The 18,928-nt window shown below is 40.9% G+C and overlaps 2 protein-coding genes across 3 annotated transcripts; one reads left to right on the forward strand and one right to left on the reverse strand.

Annotated features, from left to right (window-relative positions):
• Positions 1-36: 36 nt before the first annotated feature.
• On the reverse strand, positions 37-6,278 carry liat1 (ligand of ATE1). The gene is made up of 2 exons (XM_068008327.1): positions 5,107-6,278; positions 37-1,889 (listed from the first exon to the last, which is right to left on the reverse strand). Exons 1-2 carry the CDS (start codon positions 5,282-5,284, stop codon positions 1,447-1,449), a joined length of 621 nt encoding a protein of 206 aa, XP_067864428.1. The 5' UTR covers positions 5,285-6,278; the 3' UTR covers positions 37-1,446.
• On the forward strand, positions 6,083-17,277 carry exo5 (exonuclease 5). Of its 2 annotated transcripts, XM_068008325.1 has the most exons (6): positions 6,083-6,410; positions 9,191-9,287; positions 9,772-10,037; positions 11,935-12,039; positions 12,482-12,654; positions 14,486-17,277. In XM_068008325.1, the coding sequence occupies exons 1-6, from the start codon at positions 6,323-6,325 to the stop codon at positions 14,951-14,953; spliced, it is 1,197 nt and encodes a 398-aa protein (XP_067864426.1). In that variant the 5' UTR covers positions 6,083-6,322; the 3' UTR covers positions 14,954-17,277. The 2 variants fall into 2 exon arrangements, with proteins under 2 accessions (XP_067864426.1, XP_067864427.1); XM_068008326.1 differs by lacking the exon at positions 11,935-12,039.
• The last annotated feature ends 1,651 nt before the right edge of the window (positions 17,278-18,928 follow it).

The following is an 18,928-nucleotide window of genomic DNA, read 5'->3' on the forward strand; positions in this document are numbered from 1 at the left end:
AAATAGTGAAATTCATTGGTAATGAAAATCTCCTGAGTTTTAGTATATTTTCTTTTGGTATCTTTGAAATATTGAAAATTATTTTTTGATACATTTTTGCATTTAAAAGCAGTGCCAATCTTGTCTTAGTCTGGGAACAATGCAGCCCTATCCTCAAGTATAAAGGAAATATAAGAAGCATTTTGAATGTGGGGATTCCACAAAGACAAGACTGAGGCTGAATCTAAAAATCAGATAGATAAGGCAGGATCTTCAACAGGTTGAACTAGTCCTGCTGTGAGTGCAGCCTTATTTGTCTCACCTAAACAAAATCACTGCAATAATTTGAGGTCAATTCTAACCATGGCAAAAAGAAAAGTTTTCCATGTTTTTCAATGGGGCTAAGTAATCATTTTTAACCCTCCAGAAGACAAAATGGTGTTTGGGTGCACTAAACATGCTTCGTGGGTCAGTGCAACATCACAGAATTCTTCCTTTGTAGCTTTCAGTAAATATCACTACCTGGTAGGTTCATCAGTTGCTAAAGTGTCTTCATGTGTATTATTAATGAAATTGATCACAATATCAGTATTAAATCGATCATGTGCCATCTGAGAAGGCAGGAATGGTACGGCCAATGCCACACCTGGAATGGCCACTCGAAGATGTGGAAAGTAGCCAGAGATGGATTAACAGTATGATTTTTCACCCCCATGGAACCATTTCTTAACCTAGATTGGGCTGCTCATCCTATTTGAGAGAAATTGCAGGAGTGAACTAGTGTGTCTTACCAGCCACACTTTACTCCACCTTGAAATCAAATTATCACCATTTTATAACATCTCTCGCCAATGAACAAGACTTCATGGCAAGGAAGAGGATACTTGGCCTCCTAGGTTTTAAATTACACATGAAAATCTCTGCTCAAACAGCTCAGCAAGTTTGGTTTGGTCTGAATTTACACGAGGAAAAAAACAATTAGCCTGAGCACTTGTAGGTTTAAATACCAACTGGTTTACCCTTGTGCTAACAATGATAACTGAAAGACAATCAGAGTGGTCATTTTACATGCAAGGATCTCTGTTATTTTCCACACAAAAGGAAGCACAATCAGATTCAAACCCCTTATTTTCTTCACATAGCTTAAAATGTTACGTGAACATTTCACATTGTTGCAGTGCCTACCCAGATTGCCTCAAATGAATTGAAAAGAGCACGAGTCAACATTCTGAAACCAAAACTGAAGGGGTTTGAAACAAGGTGGTGGCCTTCCTATGTCCTGGTTGGTTCAATTTAAGATTTTCTTTTAAAGCATTTGAAAAACCATCATATAGAAAGGGGAATTTAAACCACATTCATATTTGCATTTGTAGATTTATAGCTACAGGAAACATAATTATGATTGGAGGGGAATGGACTAAGTCTCTGGCTCAGGCAATTTAAATGGCCAGTTATGAAATCTGGACTTCAGAGTCCTTGGCCCACAAAATAAGAATTGGAGTGATCCTTAGAGGCTAGTTGCTGGTACTCTTTACTGGCGATGATATATGGGTTCTCCTTCTGAGATTGAATTTTGGAAAGGTCTTCTTGGCAGAATTGAATATCCCTGCGCATGCTCTTCTGGGCAGCCAGGTATCTCGCCTGCCGATTTAGTTTGTAAAGTTTGATCCTTTCCTGTTCTGCCACGGGGTCGTCAAGAACTCCATCCCAGCGCAGAGTCTCATTTATGGAGGTAGCAAGCTGGTCTACAGAGTAAAAGGAGGAAACACCTGTCTCCTGATCTCCATCGGGTTTATTGCTGATAGCCGTAGGTTTTGGACATTGCTTGGCATCCCCTTGACTAGCTGACGTTTCAATGCTTGGAGATGCAGAATGAGCATGGCGTTTGCTGCTTTTCCCATGTTTATGAGCTAGAGAGACAGGAAATGTTAGGAGCTGGACAGCAATAACATTATAAAGAGACAGCATATTTGAGGAGTTTAGTCATTTTTCAGGTAGGCTACTAGAAACAGGTTCCAGCAGCTCAAGCTCATGTGATAAAGAAGCACTGATGTGTGTCCCTGGTTGGTTTAGGGTGAAAATTCATTATCATTAAAAGAATCAAGATTTTATTGCAATATCACTGACCCTTCATTTAATTTTTTGTCAGGCATGGGGAGACTGCTCTCATTATGGCTGTGATATGGAGTGTGATTTATATCTGCTCAACATTTTGTACTTATTTAACATTTAGCTCCTGCTCAGTGAATCCCTACATGGCATAACTGAAATTAGGAAATAGGCATGTAGGGAATCACTGGATGAACCTGTATCTTACCATTGTGTTCAATCACTTATCAATACATTAATGAAGTAGCACCATTGTGCTGTCTTTTTATCTCTTTAATTCCCATCATTCTCCTGATTTCTCTCCAGATTGTGCAAACTCCTCATATCTGTCCTAAATCCTGATGAGAAAGTAAACAAGCAACCTGCTCCAGGTGTCTGAATTGTTTGAAACAAGTGGGAGGGGGGAGTTTTAGCCCCCAAGAATGGGTGGGAAGTTAAAATAATAGATTCATCCAGCACAACAGCAACACGGCTCCAATGTGCCCACTTTGGGATTAACAGAGGTGCGTTTGGGTGCAACGAGTAACCTACTCGCTGGAGGCGGCTCCATAATTAGTGCAAATGGTCGGATACTTATGGGAGCAATTTACCTCGAGATGTTGAGTAAGTGTTTTTAAATTGAATTTAAGAGACCTTCAAATTTAACGCCTCCAGCATGGGTTTCCTGGGGCTCGTGAAGCTCGCCAGTGAAACGGATGAGAGAAGGGCTGGATCCATGAGGTAAGCCTTTATTGCGCTACTTATGGGCCAGGAGGAGCAGGAGTGCTAACCCGCAGCTCACCAAGCTCACCTTTTAAACAGTCGGCCGACCCCCCCCCACGATCGCCCCCAATACAAACTCCGAAGACTCCAATCTCTACCCAACATCCCCCATACAAACCCCGATCTCTCCCAGCTGCTTTCCCATCCAACAGGCAGCGAGCCTGTCAATCTGGCTGGCTACCGGGCGCAAGACCTGTTGAAAAAATTTTAAAGACGGCCCAACGTCAAAATTGTCATGATGTGCGGGAAACCCTTACTTCCTGATTTCCCGTCTGAAAATTCTCTTCCTGGCTCCAAGTTAATATCCAGGCTGTGGATTACTAATTCCATCTCCCTTATGGGCAGCTGATCATGTCCCTCGGTTGCTCCACTTAAGTCATGAACTTACTGCCATGGGGAAATTGCAGGGGTGACCCATATCTTAACATTTTACAGTGCAGGGCAGGAATTCATAACATACTAGAACAGCTAACTTGTATAGAATATAAAACCTAACCAAGATTGGGAGTGAGTTAACAGCTAAAATTCAATCTTAAATTTCAGCTGACATGTAAAAAATACTTCAACCTATGATGTTGCATGAACCCTGTGATTCTGTAAATGTCTTGCGTCATTCTCAGATACCTATTTATTCCGTAACATAGTAAGGGGCGACATAATATTTTCACCAGGGTTGGTCATTACTAATTCCAAACATCAGGACTCTTATTGTGCTCCGTTACAGTTTGTAATCATAGGGTGCCATCTACTGGAATCCAGCTAAACTGCAATAAAATAATCCATATCATAATCAGCACATCAACCAAAAGAATTTGGCTGAATTCTGATAATGATACCTTGCTGTGTGGGTGGTGCTGCTTTCATTATTCAGTGACAAGGAGCAAATAAACTGAGATTAAGGAGTTTGCATTGATCCAGAATGGGTCTGAATTCCGCAGGACTTCAGGGAGCTTTACACAGCACAGTGCAACTCTGACACAAAATGGTAAGCTGGAATCTTGTTGAAACAAATATAAATAAAAGTTTATATATATGCGCTGCCATTATCCTATTTCTCTGTGGAAAGCTATACAGTGGTCTGGGCAGGTAAATCATCTTGAAATGAACAAATTTGGAGCTGTCTGGGCTTTGTTTTAACTATTCCTTTGCCCACTTTGTGCATCTTTCTTCATGGTGTATGGCAGACGTAAATGGGATTTACAGTTGTCCATTGGTTTGCAACATGAAGTACAATTCAAATATATTTATTGCCGTAACATCAGCAGAAGTGGCTCAAGCTTTGCTATGGGGATAAATGCAGTCAGAAAATCATACCATGTGGTTGCTAAATTCTACACCTCTGTGGCTGTAGAGCTTCCACTAGCTGTGGAGTAAAACTGTGTCGATTGCAGTTTCTGTTTAGGCCATTATAACATTGCTAGGATAAAAGGAAGCAGAGCAAAAATCCACATAGGTGAGACACAAGAAGCAAAATCTGAAACAAAAACAAAAATTACTGGAAGCACACAGCCGGTCTGTTGGTGCCTGCGGGGAGGGGAGATGGGTTGGCACTTTGGGTGGGTGGAGGCCCTTCATTGGAACACAGTGCTGATGTGTAGGGAGGCTATACCCTCCCTGTTGACCTGCTCTGTATCAGTAGGGAGGGAGAAGGCTCGTGTGGAGCATAAACACTGGCATGGACCTGTTGGGCTGAATGGCCTGTTTCTGTGCTGTACATTCTATGTAATTTTAGGGCTGGGAGACCCACTGCTCTTTGCCAGAATCTTCCCTTTTAATTTCAAATCTTTTCCAAGTTTTCCATCTCTCCGATTTTCTTGCCTTTCCTTTAGGCTTTCCACTGCTTAGCTATTCACCTGTACTTTATGTCTTTAATTTCTTTAATGCTTCTTTCCGTGTCTGAGATGATGTTATATCATTCAGCTGATTATTCCGCTAGTGCTTCCTCTCTGTTTGTCTGTTTTTAAGTATTTTTTCCTTCCCTCCCCCCTTTTCTGATATATTTGTACATTCCTGAAGAAGTGTAGAAGTCCAAAATGTCAACGGTCTGCTCTCATGACAGGTGCTGACTGACCTACTGTTTCTTTCCAGCCTTTTTTGTTTTTGTTACAGCCTCCTATGGTTGGGCTCCAGCTATTAAGTTGCCTGTTTTAAAGAGAATATATACCTTGTAGTGCTGTAAAAGCCTCAGATATTTTTGAGTATATACTACACATTTTGATTTTAATAATTCAGATACAAATTTTAAATTTGGCCTACCCAAACCAGTCTCATCTGAAGTCGATGGTGTACTTGAAGAATTTCCTCTTTTCTTACAGGATTTCTTCTTATCCTTATCTCTCTTTTTCTTAATTTTCTTCTTTTCAGCTGTTGCAGCAGTCAGATTTGTGGTTGACTTTGCCTTATGTTTGCTGGCTGGAATTTTGCGTTCCATCATTAACTATTGGCCTTTCTTATTCCACACTTTAGCATTAGATTTTTTGGTACTTTTATAATTTCCTCCCTTTTGTTTAAAGCTTTATCTGGGAAATTTCTGTTTCATTTTCCAGAATAACGAATGTCTTCTAGGGGTAGGGATTTTCAAAAGAATATTTCGATGCACAAATACCCACAGTGAGTTACAGATTCTCAAAGACTCTTGCAGCAGGTTTTGAAGCTGATCACTAGCTATTTTCAATGCTTTTCTCCTCCAACCGTGCTGGGTTGGATTTTTGTCCTTTCTCCAATTTCTTTAGGGCTCTAGATTATTTTTATATATATCCTCGTTGTTGAAGCAGTTGCTGTCCAGCTATAGCAGACAGGCCAGCCTGCACTTCATGCTTATTCCATCTGTCTCCTGCTCAATTTCTTTCTCTTTTTTTTTCTCCCAGCCTGGTTTATGAATTAAATTATTGTTTTCTCTGTGTTTCAGGACACAGGCTCTTTCTAGCCTTTGGCTGCTATGTTTTGGCCTCACTCGCTCCAGCCACTCGTTCATCACGGCCTCCCAGGGACGCGTTACCATGGAGACGCTCTTCTCCTCCCCTTCGCAACCGAAACACATCCGCCTAGAAACATAGTTCCTTTAAAAAAAAAACTAAAATGTTGAAAGCACCGATTCAAAAAAAATCGCTGTCTCTGCAACGTTCGAACATTTATTTTGTTCGTGGCTCTGTTTCTGTTTTGAGCTCACAATTTAGATTTATATATCCTTCCGCGGCCGCACACCGCGTAGTGCTCAGTCTGAGCTCCGGGTGTGAATTCAAAATACGAGGAGGGTTTTCTGGTTTCCATTAAAAGTTTTAGGCCTTGGCGATCGGCAGGGAACAATGAGGGTCATCGATACAGAGAGTTTAATCTGTGGACAGATTTATGTGCGACTGTTTATGTGTGTTAAAATTCCAATAGGGAACTGACCTTCGGCATCGACTCTGAGGTTGGTGGAGGGACGGTTGATGGGGTTGCACGGTCGCGGCCGGAAGTTGAATGGGGGACAATGCAGCGGGATCTGTTTGAGATCAGCGATGCGGAGCTGCTCGCTCTGGATGTGGATCAGTTTTGCACGGACATAGCGGCCAACCGTGGTATATAGTCCATCACTCAATGATAAGGCAACGGGCAGTTGCAGGGGCATTCTGTAAACACCATGTATTGTTCTATATGTATAAATGCGTAGGCTTCGAGGAGCTCCTGAACATTTACCTGAGGAAGGAGGAAGCCTCCGAAAGCTTGTGAATTTAAAATAAAATTGCTGGACTATAACTTGGTGTTGTAAAATTGTTTACAATTGTCAACCCCAGTCCATCACCGGCATCTCCACATCAATGATAAGGCATTACACTGAGGCCTAGTCAGAGCTAGGCCATTCAGGAGAGAAGTTCGGAAACACTTCTTCACGCAAAGGGTGGTAGAAGTGCGGAAATCTTACCCACAAAAAGCAGTAGTTGTTAGCTCAATTAATAATGTTAAACCTGCGATTGATAGATTTTTTTACCAGCCAAGGGTATTAAGGGATATGGAGCCTTGACGGGTGGATGGAGCTACCATACCGATCAGCCATGATCTGGTGGAACAGGCTTGAGAGGCTGAATGGCCTACTCCTGTTGCCAGTCTGCCTGTCTAGGTGGACATTAAAGATCCACTTTCGGAAGGAGAGTAGACGAGTTCTCACAGTGTCCTGATCAACATTCTTTCCTCAACTAACATCACCAAACAAAGATTAACTGGTCGTGTATCTGATTTGCTGTTCGTGGGACTTCGCTGTGTAATTTTGGCTACCACATTTACCTACTTAATAACAGTAACTACACTTCAAAAAGTAATTCAGATTCTATTAAAGTGTTTTAGAAGGACCTGAGGACATGGTAAGTTGCTGTCTAAATGCAAGTTCTTTTTAAAACCCATCTTTTTGACTAAGCTTTTGGTCAGTCCCATAACTCAGCATCTGTTCCCCTCATCTATTTTCAATTTGTGAAATGACTTGAGTTTTTTTTAACATAAAAGATGCAATATAAATGCTAGATGTTGATTACTAGTCATGACATTTTTTTTCCCCGAATGTATTGTCTCCGTGCTGAGGTGTGGTTCCCTGAGTTTTGGTTGTCCTCTAGTGCCTTGGTAAAGTAGCCTTTCTTCATGATTGAATTTAGACAGTGTGTCAGCAGCAGTTGGGTGCTGCTCTTGGCCTTGACATCCAAAGGCTAGGGAGACGGGAAAAAAAGTAATTCAGAGTTTTCAGCAATAGGGGTCATTACTGCTAAGCACAATTCTGTCGTCCCCTGATGTCCACATATACACTTCCAGCAGGTGTTATTGGAGTGTGATCAGGAACAGGAACACTGTCTTTTTAGCATAGATCAGGGATCCAATTTGGATCTTCTGGTCTGTGTCTGTCAGTATAAGTTCATTTTGAAGAATTTGGGTATAATTAAACATTTTACATTTCAAACCAAAGTAGTGACCTTTAGGAAAACAAATTGATTGAATGCAGAATGTTCATTTGAAGGTGGTGACTTCAGGAGTATAGTTGTGAGAAAGATTTAATTTGAAGATACTTTCCTCTTTTCCCCCCCCCAAAAAAAAATCTTATCCTGTAAGTCATTCTGTGTGTTTGAACGTATATTAGTTAAATAGTATAAAAGATGTCTTTTGGTTTATGTGTGCAGTGCAGTAGAATAAGAAAGCCCAAGTAGTTGCCCAAGCTTGGTGATGGCATTTCCATGTTGAGCTGTATACTGACATTTATTTTCTTGTTAGAAATCAGGACTCACTCTGTGACTTTTCTGATAAAGTCTGTATTGATTAAATATTGATGGTTTATCATTTGGCAAAATATTTGGATTTTACATACATAACTCAGATCTTGCCCAGCTTTTTTGTCTCTAACCCATTAGATCCCATAGTATATTCTGTTTATTTAATCCATTGAATTTGTTTATCTTTCTCCTCCCCGCTCCTCTTCTGAAGGTATTCACTGCCTTAATGGGTATGGTTCCACCAGTCAACTGTTGCCCTCCAGTACCTCATTAGAGCCTTGGTGGTTAGTGTGAACAGGCTGTCTGACTGTGTGGCTACAGCCATTCCATATAGGCTTGCACTATGGAAGAATATTTTGATAGTTGCTGTACTTTGATGTAGCCAGAGATGCCTAGAACTAGAAATAGCCGTACCTTGCAGGGAAGGAAAAAGAAAGAATTTGCATTTATATAGCGCCTTTCACGACTCCAGGAGGTCTCAAAGCGCTTCACAGCCGATGAAGTACTTCTGAAATGTTGTTGCTGTTGTAATATAGGGAAATGTGGCATCCAATTTGCGCACAGCAAGATCCCACAAACACCCCTGAGATAAATGACCTGACAATCTGTTTTAGTGGTGTTGGTTGAGGGATAAATGTTAGCCAAGTGGGAAGATGTACTGGAATAATTTTGTTGAAAAAAAATCGCACAGGATTGCATTTGAGGTTCTCATTATTGTTACACAGCATTAACTATTGTTATTAAACTTTGTGCATCATGCCACTTGTAACAGGTAGTTGTACTCTTTTTTTCAATCTCCCTCAAAAAAAATTGCTTCAAGATGGCAAGTGCCATGAGACTATGGCTAGCATTGAAGTGCAAAACGTCCTATTTAGTTATCTGTATACGGTTATAATGTCGGATCCTTCAGATGCGTATTTCCTGAGATCTGATGTAGATATGTAGTTTATTGTTTTGTAGACAGCCATGTGGATAAGAACCAAGAATGTAGGCCAATTGCAGATTTTCAATCTTAGATCAATTGCAATTTTTAATTAATTTGAAAAAAAGAATGTATAGAGATAGGTTTACAGAAATATAGTTAATGATCTGAATTCCTGAATTCATAGAAGGGCCTGAACCATGTGAAGGAGACAATGATCACACCTCAAGCCTATCCACTGAGTCTTGCTGTACTGCCCCAGGGACAGCTGAAGCTACCTGCAGGTAATTTTAAGTATTTAATTTTATTGATGTATTATTGGTGCTAATCCTTACAGTGCATTGTAATTACACAAAGTCTTGGCTTGGAAGTGTGGATTAGATTGCACTTTTGTGGTTTATATGGCTGAGTGTCACATCATGCAATGCATACGGTGTGTTTTTTTTAAAGGGGTTCCTGATGATGGTGCTCCCACTAAGCACTGTGCCTGGCAATAGCAGTGTTTGTGAAATCCTTTAATACTTTAGTGATGAAATTACTCTTTTGGTGAAAAATAGAAGAGAGCCTGTTTTTCTTCAGATTTAACAATCTAATTAAAATGCATTCCCAGTAATTGCATGTTTTAAAGCCACAAGTCTCCCTGATTTTGATAGTGGGCCGTTAATTACAGAGAAAACCATTAAAAGGTGGAATTGATCCCAAGGTGTTCTTTCCTTTGTTCTACCTCAGTACTTGAGAGGTAAATTTTGCCAAAATCTTTTCTCCCAGTGGACATGAGCAATCCTCCGATCAGCCATCCGGGTCGGCGAAGGAAAGTGACCCGCTGTCTGAGGGCAGTGGCACCAAAAGGAGAAAGCGGGACAGGAGGACACCGCTGGAGCAGTTCGGTCGAAAGCACCTGCGTGTCACTGACCTGAGTCGACAGGCCTGGTGTGAGCAGCAGGTGGTCTATGGGATGGAACTGCCGCACATTCAACAACTGCGAGAGGAGGTACCAGTTGTGAAAGCTGGTAGCAGTATACACCTGGCAAGGGGTAACTTATTCGACTTGAATGAAATGTTGCTTGTGGCCCAGTATGGTGGCGAAATAGCCACATACCACAGAATGCAAAGATGCAGATCTGTACCCATGATTCTGTAAGCAGTGCTTTTCAGATCTCAGCCTCTTTGGGAGACCAATAAGCAGGAGCGAAGTGCTTCCCACAGGGAGAAAAAAAACCTACTAAGAGCAAGGGTTATCTCCTAAAAGCCAGCTCAAGAGCACCCCATGAGTAGGTTAAGAACATAAGAAATAGGAGCAGGAGTAGGCCAATCGGCCCTTCGAGCCTGCTCCGCCATTCAATAAGATCATGGCTGATCTGATCCTAACCTCAAATCTAAATTCATGTCCAATTTCCTGCCTGCTACCCGTAACCCCTAATTCCCTTTACTTCTAGGAAACTGTCTATTTCTGTTTTAAATTTATTCAATGATGTAGCTTCCACAGCTTCCTGGGGCAGCAAATTCCACAGACCTACCACCCTCTGAGTGAAGAAGTTTCTCCTCATCTCAGTTTTGAAAGAGCAGCCCCTTATTCTAAGATTATGCCCCCTAGTTCTAGTTTCACCCATCCTTGGGAACATCCTCACCGCATCCACCCGATCAAGCCCCTTCACAATCTTATATGTTTCAATAAGATCGCCCCTCATTCTTCTGAACTCCAATGAGTAGAGTCCCAGTCTACTCAACCTCTCCTCATATGTCCGCCCCCTCATCCCCGGATTAACTGTTGTCTGTGTTTTTCCTCCCGTCCCACCTGACAAGGGATTGATTGGCTGGTGTCACTGGGATAATCAAAAAGGGTGTAAAATAGCTTTAAAAATTGGGGCGGGGAAGAGAAGTAAAATGTTCCTGTTCTTCCTAGTAATTAAAATGAAGGCTGTCACTGGTGCTATTCAAATTGATGGCAGTTGACTTTATTTAAATCCAGCTCCACAAATGCGCTCTGCACATTTGCAAATCTCACTTTTAATTTCCATTTCCAAAGATAAAAACTTTTGTGATATTTGATAAACAAAAATTTGTTAATCCTATAAGCTTATACTATTCAGTGTTACCACCGAGTGCGGAGGCTATTGAAACCTTGACTGAATAGCCTCACTGAACCTACAGTGGGGAACAGAAAATTGTGGCCAGACTCCCAAATAATAGTTTGAGAGATCTGTTGTCTTCCCCTCCCACTGGTTTCCCTAGGCTGTGTACACAGCTCATACCTGTATGGTATCAGTTTTCCGTAGTTTTTGTTTTTACTCTCCTTTTCTCTTGTTCTTCTGAAGGTGCAAACGTGCTGGAGGGGCCCAGTAGCTCATCCAAGTGACCATGGTTCACTTGCGAGTCTAGATAGTTAGTTATAGTAGATTGGCTTGTTATTTGATTGTGAGGTGTATCACAGCCAAGTCTGATCCTGTCCGCACACGTGTATTTTTCCAACACGGACACTAAATAGTGATTTAGTTGTGGGAACCAAGGCTCGTGTTCCTTTTCTCCTCTGCCTATTTTGGCTGAGATAATGTAACTCAGGATAGAGGAGGAATCAAAAATTGGATCTTCCGCATCTGAATGAGTCACCATTTATCCACTCATTTTCCTGTGTTTTAACTGATGTTTTGGAAGACACAAAGCTCCTGTTGAGGGAATGACAGTTTGATAAAACCAGTACTGCCCACAGTAGTTTAAGATCTAGTACCATTTCATTGCTGAATGAGGTGGGCTAGGATTGAACTCCTTGCTCTTAAAGTAGATCCTAGTGACAGGTTTAAAGCCATGGATCTCCCATGTCTATCCAGTTTCATTCACATGCGTACAGCAATTCTGCTGTGTACTATATATCACAATGTTCCATTGAGGGGTGTGTGTTGATAATATGTATTTGTGCCTCTTCTTCTATTTTAGAGTTGGAGGTCCATGATATTGTCCCAATAAACGTAAAGAGCCGGGAAGATAGCTGGGCTGTTAAGCTGCTTAATCTTCTCTCAATGATCCAGTTCTTGCAGACCGGTATGTAAAAAGGCACTGGCAGATCGCTACATAAAAGGCACTTACAGGCAGGGAATTTGTATTTCATCAAAAAATATTTGAATGCGTTCACCATTTTTCCACAAAGCATCTCAGACTCCTTCGGCTGGGAAGTTTAGTTTGTAGCCTTTTCCACAGCGGCACCCAGTTTGCCTGACTTGCTGGATGGAGTCTGATTTTTTTTTTAACCAGTTGCCTTGCTGCCCTCTTCAGAAGGTAGATAGCCCCACCATGGTGAGCTGCTCCACTTATAAATTCAGCTGAGAACTGACAGAATCTAGCAGAAAGGCAGTCGGATTTGAGTGACGGGTCACAGGACTCAAAACCTATAACCTGCTTTAGTAATGAATGCCACAAAGGCTGTTGGCAGACCAGTCAACTATACAGTATATCTAATGAAGTAACATGGTTATACGTTGTACAGGAGAGCGTGTACGAGAGCTGCCTGTGTTTGGAGAGCTGGAGGGAATTTTCCTGGTTGGTGTTATTGACGAGCTATGTTATAATTCCAAGGGTGAACTGGAATTGCGTGAACTGAAAACACGTGGTCAGCAAACATTTCCCGGTGCAGCCCAAAGAAAGAGTCATCACTTACAAGTAAGTGGGTGGGGCAAGAATAATTTGGAATGGATTAAAACCCTAAAAATCAGTTTTGTATTGGACTCACTCTATTAAAATATTCCCATCAAGTTTAACATTCGGAACAAAAATTACTGGTCATTCCAAGACCTCGCTGGAAGGCATGCCCTGTTGTGTTGATAACGTGTATAGCACCGGGTTAGATTTGTACCACTCTATATAGGATCGAATCTACACGGCACTAACTCTACAGTTCAACAATGTCCATGGGGACTTTGTACTTCAGAGCGAATTCGAAGTTCATATTTTGGGAGTATTTTCATGGACTTTTCCGTCTGGCTTAGTTGGCAGCACTCTCCCCTCTGGGTCAGAAGGTTTTGGGTTAAAGCCTCACACCAGGACTTTAACACACAAACAAGGCTGATAGTCCAGTGCCGTAATGTGGGTGCACTGCATTGTTGGAGGTGCCTTCTTTCAGATGAGATGTCAAAACGAGGCACCATCTGCTTGAACCAATGGTTCAGGTAGACATTAAAGATCTTTTGCCAAAAACATAATAATCTCTATCTTTACTGTTACGCTTTTGGCTCCATTCTACCCTTCTTACTCCAGATTTCTTTGGTTTCTGTAGTTTTAGATCACTCTCATAGGTGATTCGTAACTCCCTGTGCCTTTGAGAGTGTCTTCGCTTGTCGTCTTATCTAAATAAGTGTTCAGTAATATTCCCAAAATAACAAACAGAACAAACTCCCTGTTAATTGTTTAGCTACTGGAAATTATCTTGTGCCTCCTCAAGATGATTCTTCAAAAGCGACAGAGCATCACCTCAGACCTCGTTTTAGGTTTATTAAGAGAATTTATTAATCAAACTATTAACAAACCATTCTATAACAATAGTATAATATATACAGCAGAAATTCTATTATTTAGATCCTTGAAAGGAAAACAGTAAAAGGAAACCATTTATACCTTAAGGTATTCTTTTATAGATTGTGCACAATTCTTTTTTTGTAATCTTTTCTACCTGTAGGAGCTATAGTCTATATTATCTTTCTGTGCAGATTCCAATCGGCGTGATAAAAATCCACTTAGGATTTGCAGGCTTTGATATCCATCGATCGGTTGCTAGGATTTGTTGGATTTAAATGACGTGACACTCAGATTCAAAAATAATTGTCTGTTATACTCATAACTGAACCAATTAGACTGTGTGTGTATTTGAAATATGTGGCTTGGTTTCTCTCTCAGGCCTGTAACCTTGGAAACCAATTGAAAAACCTCATATCATTTGTATCAATATGGGCTGGCTTTTAAACACTTAAGTATTGTTACTGAATTAAAGAGACAGCTACCAGATTCAAATAAGACAGAACTGCTTAATTTTTGTCTCACTGACCAGTATTCCTCCCTCAACCAATTTCTCATTACTGATTGTGGGACATGACTGCTGGAGAATTGGGCTGCCGTATTTGTCTACATGACAGTTCTTACACTCTTTAAAAAGCGAAATCCTGATGTTTCAATGACATAACCCACTATTTAAATGCAAGTATTTCTTTCTTTGTGCTGTTGTGTTCTGCATAAATCACATGTCCAGCAAATTGAGTGCCAGTAAGCCTTGCGACATGATCTTGCTCCTGTTCAATTGGGAGGAAGTTGTGGGTTGCTGTTATGTCACTTTGTTTCATGCTTAATAACCCTTGCACAATCTATGCAGCAATACCAGGGAGCCTGTAATGAGCTCCAGTATGTGAAATGAATAGCAAGCAGATGTTGGAGTAATGTTGTCTCTGCGATACATAGATTGCATAGCTATCATCTAGTAAAACTAAATACCTTTTATCACCAGGTCATTGTATACAAACTTCTCTTTGAGGCTATGATCAAAGGCCAGCTGAACAAGGACACCATCACTCACCATCTTCACTTACGGACAGAGCAGACCTTTGGGTCAGAGGTTATGGTGCAAGCTCAGAAGGTGGGATTTACCATAAACACATTTGGTGACCTTCTGGATTTAATGTTGTTAAACCTGACATACTCGGAGATCCCTACCATCGACATCATGAAGATAGAATACTGTTACCAAGCAGATGCCTCTGTGATCGGAACAGAAGTGGTGTGCTTTGAAGAGGAGAAGGTTAAAAGGGAGCTGAAGTATTACTGCTCCTTCTGGAAGGGCCAAAGGGAGGCCCTGGGAGTGGATATTGAGGAGGCGTGGAAATGTCGATCATGTGACTTTGCAGACATTTGCGAGTGGAGAAAGAGAAAAGCTGAAGAAGCTACACAGAAGAATCGAGCAAATCAAAGCAAATGAGGATTGTACTCAACTTGTAGTTTTAAACAGGGACCATCACATTTCTCCTCTTGACTCTTAGTATGCTAAAGCCAGGGTGCCACACTAGAATGCTAGCACACTAATATCCGAGTGCCTCTCGATAATGCTAGCATGCCAATGCCAGCGTATCACTCGACTGCCCAGAACACACAGGTGTTTGCTTGACAAAAATGGTTAAATTCATGACAAGCCTTGTTTGCTGCAGAGAAGATTGCTATTAATACTTTACTGCTGCATCACAGTCCTGTGCTGTCATGTAAAGCAGTTTCCAGCTGTGTTGAATTGAATATATCTTTGGATGTGAAATGCCTCATGATACTGTTATCCGTTAACTTTATGGCATTTTGGATAGTGGACTAGGTTTGCCACGAGCTAGTGTTTCTTGCAGTATCAAGCAATGAGATTGCTAGTTCCTTTGTTGAAATTTGTCCAAATGCCTTTTTTTTTGCATTTAAGAAGAAAACCTGGCCCTTCACATTTTTGGGTGCGAGTCTCCTGACCATGATTAGCTGATGTAAAAGAAAAACTTGCATTTCTGTAGCGCCTTTCACGACATCAGGACGTCCCAAAGCGCTTTACAGAAAATGAAGTACTTTTGATGTACGTAGTCACTGTTGTAATGTGGGATTATAATTATGTTGTAATGTACAGGTTATACTAACCGATGTAAGTAGTGATCCAACTTGCATATTTAGAGAAAGTTTACCAAATTCCTCAATTCATAGCTCTTTGCTGTCCTGTTTAACAGAACTAGAGCTTTATGCACTACAACCCGAGTGTTCTAACTGATATTGTCCAGGGAATCCTGCAATAATCAAGATACCTTCATTATAAATTACAAGGATGGAGTTTGGAGGGAAAGTAATTTTGTAACTTTAAATGCCACTTAATATGTTTTTCAATCCTCGGTCCCTTTTTTCCCTTCCCTGTTTTGAAAGAACTGACTCCTTGGTAAGGCATGGTTTCAGGCATCTACCGGTACCTCATCCAAGTAGCCATTATTCATATGTGAATTATGACACTGGATATCAGCAGGCTATTCTGTTGGAGCAGGGGCATCACATGCGCACCATTCCCGCTGTCACCCAATGTCCACACACACCCAGCTGGGGTCAATGGATAGTGGGAACTCCAGCACATTCAACCTTTCCTAACTCTTGCCCGTGAGGCCAGTTGCAGCTTCCCTACTGCTGCTCTGGCTGAGATCAATTAGTTAACTGAACAAAAACTGGGAATTGAACATGGGATTTTCCTGGCGTGGTTCAGCTTTGCACCGGATAAACCCGTGGCGCCATCAGAGAATCCTGGAAAATGATCTTGAAGGCAAAATGCTTCAGGAGTATATCTTGGTCTAACTTAATCTTATAATCAGTGCTGGATAGTTATGGAGTTCTAGTCAGAGGGTTTGTATTGTAAATTGTAAAACAGTCCTTTTCAAGCAGTGCTCTGTCACCGTATGTTGGGGCACCAGCATGTGGTGCCATACAGCGGGGATATCATTTCAATTTCCCCAGTGTTGCTGAATTTCCCCGATACCTGCCGTCCCGGAAGGGAAGGTTAAAAGAGATTTGTCCATGGGCTGCTATTGTGTGCCATCTGGAGGATGGCACACAAGACCAGCAAAGACAGAGATCTAGGAGTAGGTCACCTTCCCACTCTTTTGGTTGCAGGAGATACACAGCCTGCGGAAATATGAATGGAGATAAAACTGAGGGGGCAGGGGCCGATATAGTGAAACGAGAGGTTGATATATCCTGAATGAAAGATTGAGGCCTTGCAGTTACACTGTAGGATATTAACATCTGTAGATATTAACATCCGAATGCTTATTCTGTTCATACAAAATTCCTCTATCCAGTATTCTAAAGGAATAATTTAACCCGTTTATTTTAAATGGCAGGAAAAGGAATTTCATATGAACATATTAAGCATTTGCATGCCAGTATCCCATAGTGTAATTTCAAGGCCTTTGACTTGTTAAAGGAATAAGCTACACTTATTATTAATATAGATATTGCAATATTTTTTAAAAGTTCTAAACCAAACCAATACAAAAATGCATAAATTATTTTTTTGATAAAATAGGGTTTATGGTTCTCGCTTTGAAACTCAATGCACTACATAGATATTGCACGTATTGCACCTTTACATTTTTTTGCCCTAACCAATCTCTGCTAATATTGTGGTAATGTTTTGTATCCATTCTTCTACCTGGCTTCTTTAGTTTGGAGTATTTTAAAAGTATAATGGAAAGCATACTTTTTGTGCAGAATCTGCATTAGTCTTTTATAAAACAAAAATAATAAACACTTTGTGTCTCTTGTGGTTTAGTTAAAAATTGAATGTTATTTTGCCTGGCTAAAGTGCTGATGTATTCACAGAAGATAATTGTGTTTGCAAAGTTTCCATTGACGGACATTGTATGTCGAATTTTCTTCTTTTGTAAGGATGCTCCTGGCCTAACTGCAAAAATCTGTAGTTTTAGCAGCATTAGCATGGAAGATATATTTGCTTGTTCCATATATTATTTGCCTCACTGTCTCCACTTACATTAACATGACATGATGTGGAGATGCCGGTGATGGACTGGGGTTGACAATTGTAAACAATTTTACAACACCAAGTTATAGTCCCAACAATTTTATTTTTAATCCCACAAGCTTTCGGGGGCTTTCCCCTTCCTCAGGCCTGAGGAAGGGGAAAGCCCCCGAAAGCTTGTGGGATTAAAAATAAAATTGTTGGGACTATAACTTGGTGTTGTAAAATTGTTTACAATTAACATGACCGGCAGAGTCAAGTATGCATCCTGGTTTGTTAGGATAAGTGCAACGCATGGCGGAACTTCAAACATTCGTGAAATTCCTTTGCCCACTATTTTACTGAGGAGTTAACTCCATCCAAATACACGTATTAGCAAGCAGAGGAACTTAATGCAATTGCAGTAACGCAATGATGTGCTAATATTGCACAGCACAATTTCATTCTGTTTAAGTCTAAGGTTAGTTATTACATACAAGTGGAGTTAGTGGCAACTTCTTTGTAATGTAGGCAGCTGCTAAAGGCACATATACAGCCCGCCATTCAATAACATTTCTGGATCCCATGGATGCTTATTACACTGAAATACAAAAGATATCTTTAATAAATAATCCATAGCACATTATCGAATATAATTATATAATCGTTACAGCACAGAAGGAGGCCTTTCGGTGCATCGAGCCTGTGCTGGCTCTTTGTAAGAGCAATCCAGTTAGTCCCATTATCCTGCTCTTTCCCCGTAGCCCTGCAAATTTTTTCCCTTCAAGTATTTATTCAATTCCTTTTTGAAAGCCATGATTGAATCTGCTTCTACCACCCTTTCAGGCAGCGCATTCCAGATCATAACTACTCGCTGCGTAAAAAAGTTTTCCTCACTCTCTTTGGTTCTTTTGCCAATCACCTTAAATCTGTGTCCTCTGGTTCTCGATCCATCTGCCAATGGGAACAGTTTCTCTTTATTTACTTTATCTAAACCAGTCATGATTTTGAACACTTCTATCAAATCTCCTCTCAACCTTCTCTGCTGTAAGGAGAACAACCCCAGCTTCTCCGGTCTATCCACATAATTGAAATCCCTCATCCCTGGAACCATTCTAGTAAATCTTTTCTGCATCCTCTCTAAGTCTTCACATCCTTCCTAAAGTGCAGTGCCCAGAATTGGACACAATACTCCAGTTGTGGCCGATTTATGGTAGACCTGAATTCATAACAGCCCCCATTCCTGATGCTTATCCACTGAGCCCAGCTGAAAAGTGCACGTGTACATCAGGAAAGAGTGTAATATCGCCGAGCAGTTGCTTTGAAAGACTTGAAGTTATTGTATCGCTCCTGACTAGTTGAGCAATGATGACACTCAAAATGTGATTCTAAAATATGTTATGCAGGGAATCTACATCTATAAACAAGAACATATCC

The sequence above is a fragment of the Heptranchias perlo genome, chromosome 28 (genome assembly GCF_035084215.1).
Source record: "Heptranchias perlo isolate sHepPer1 chromosome 28, sHepPer1.hap1, whole genome shotgun sequence".
Lineage (NCBI taxonomy): Eukaryota > Metazoa > Chordata > Chondrichthyes > Hexanchiformes > Hexanchidae > Heptranchias > Heptranchias perlo.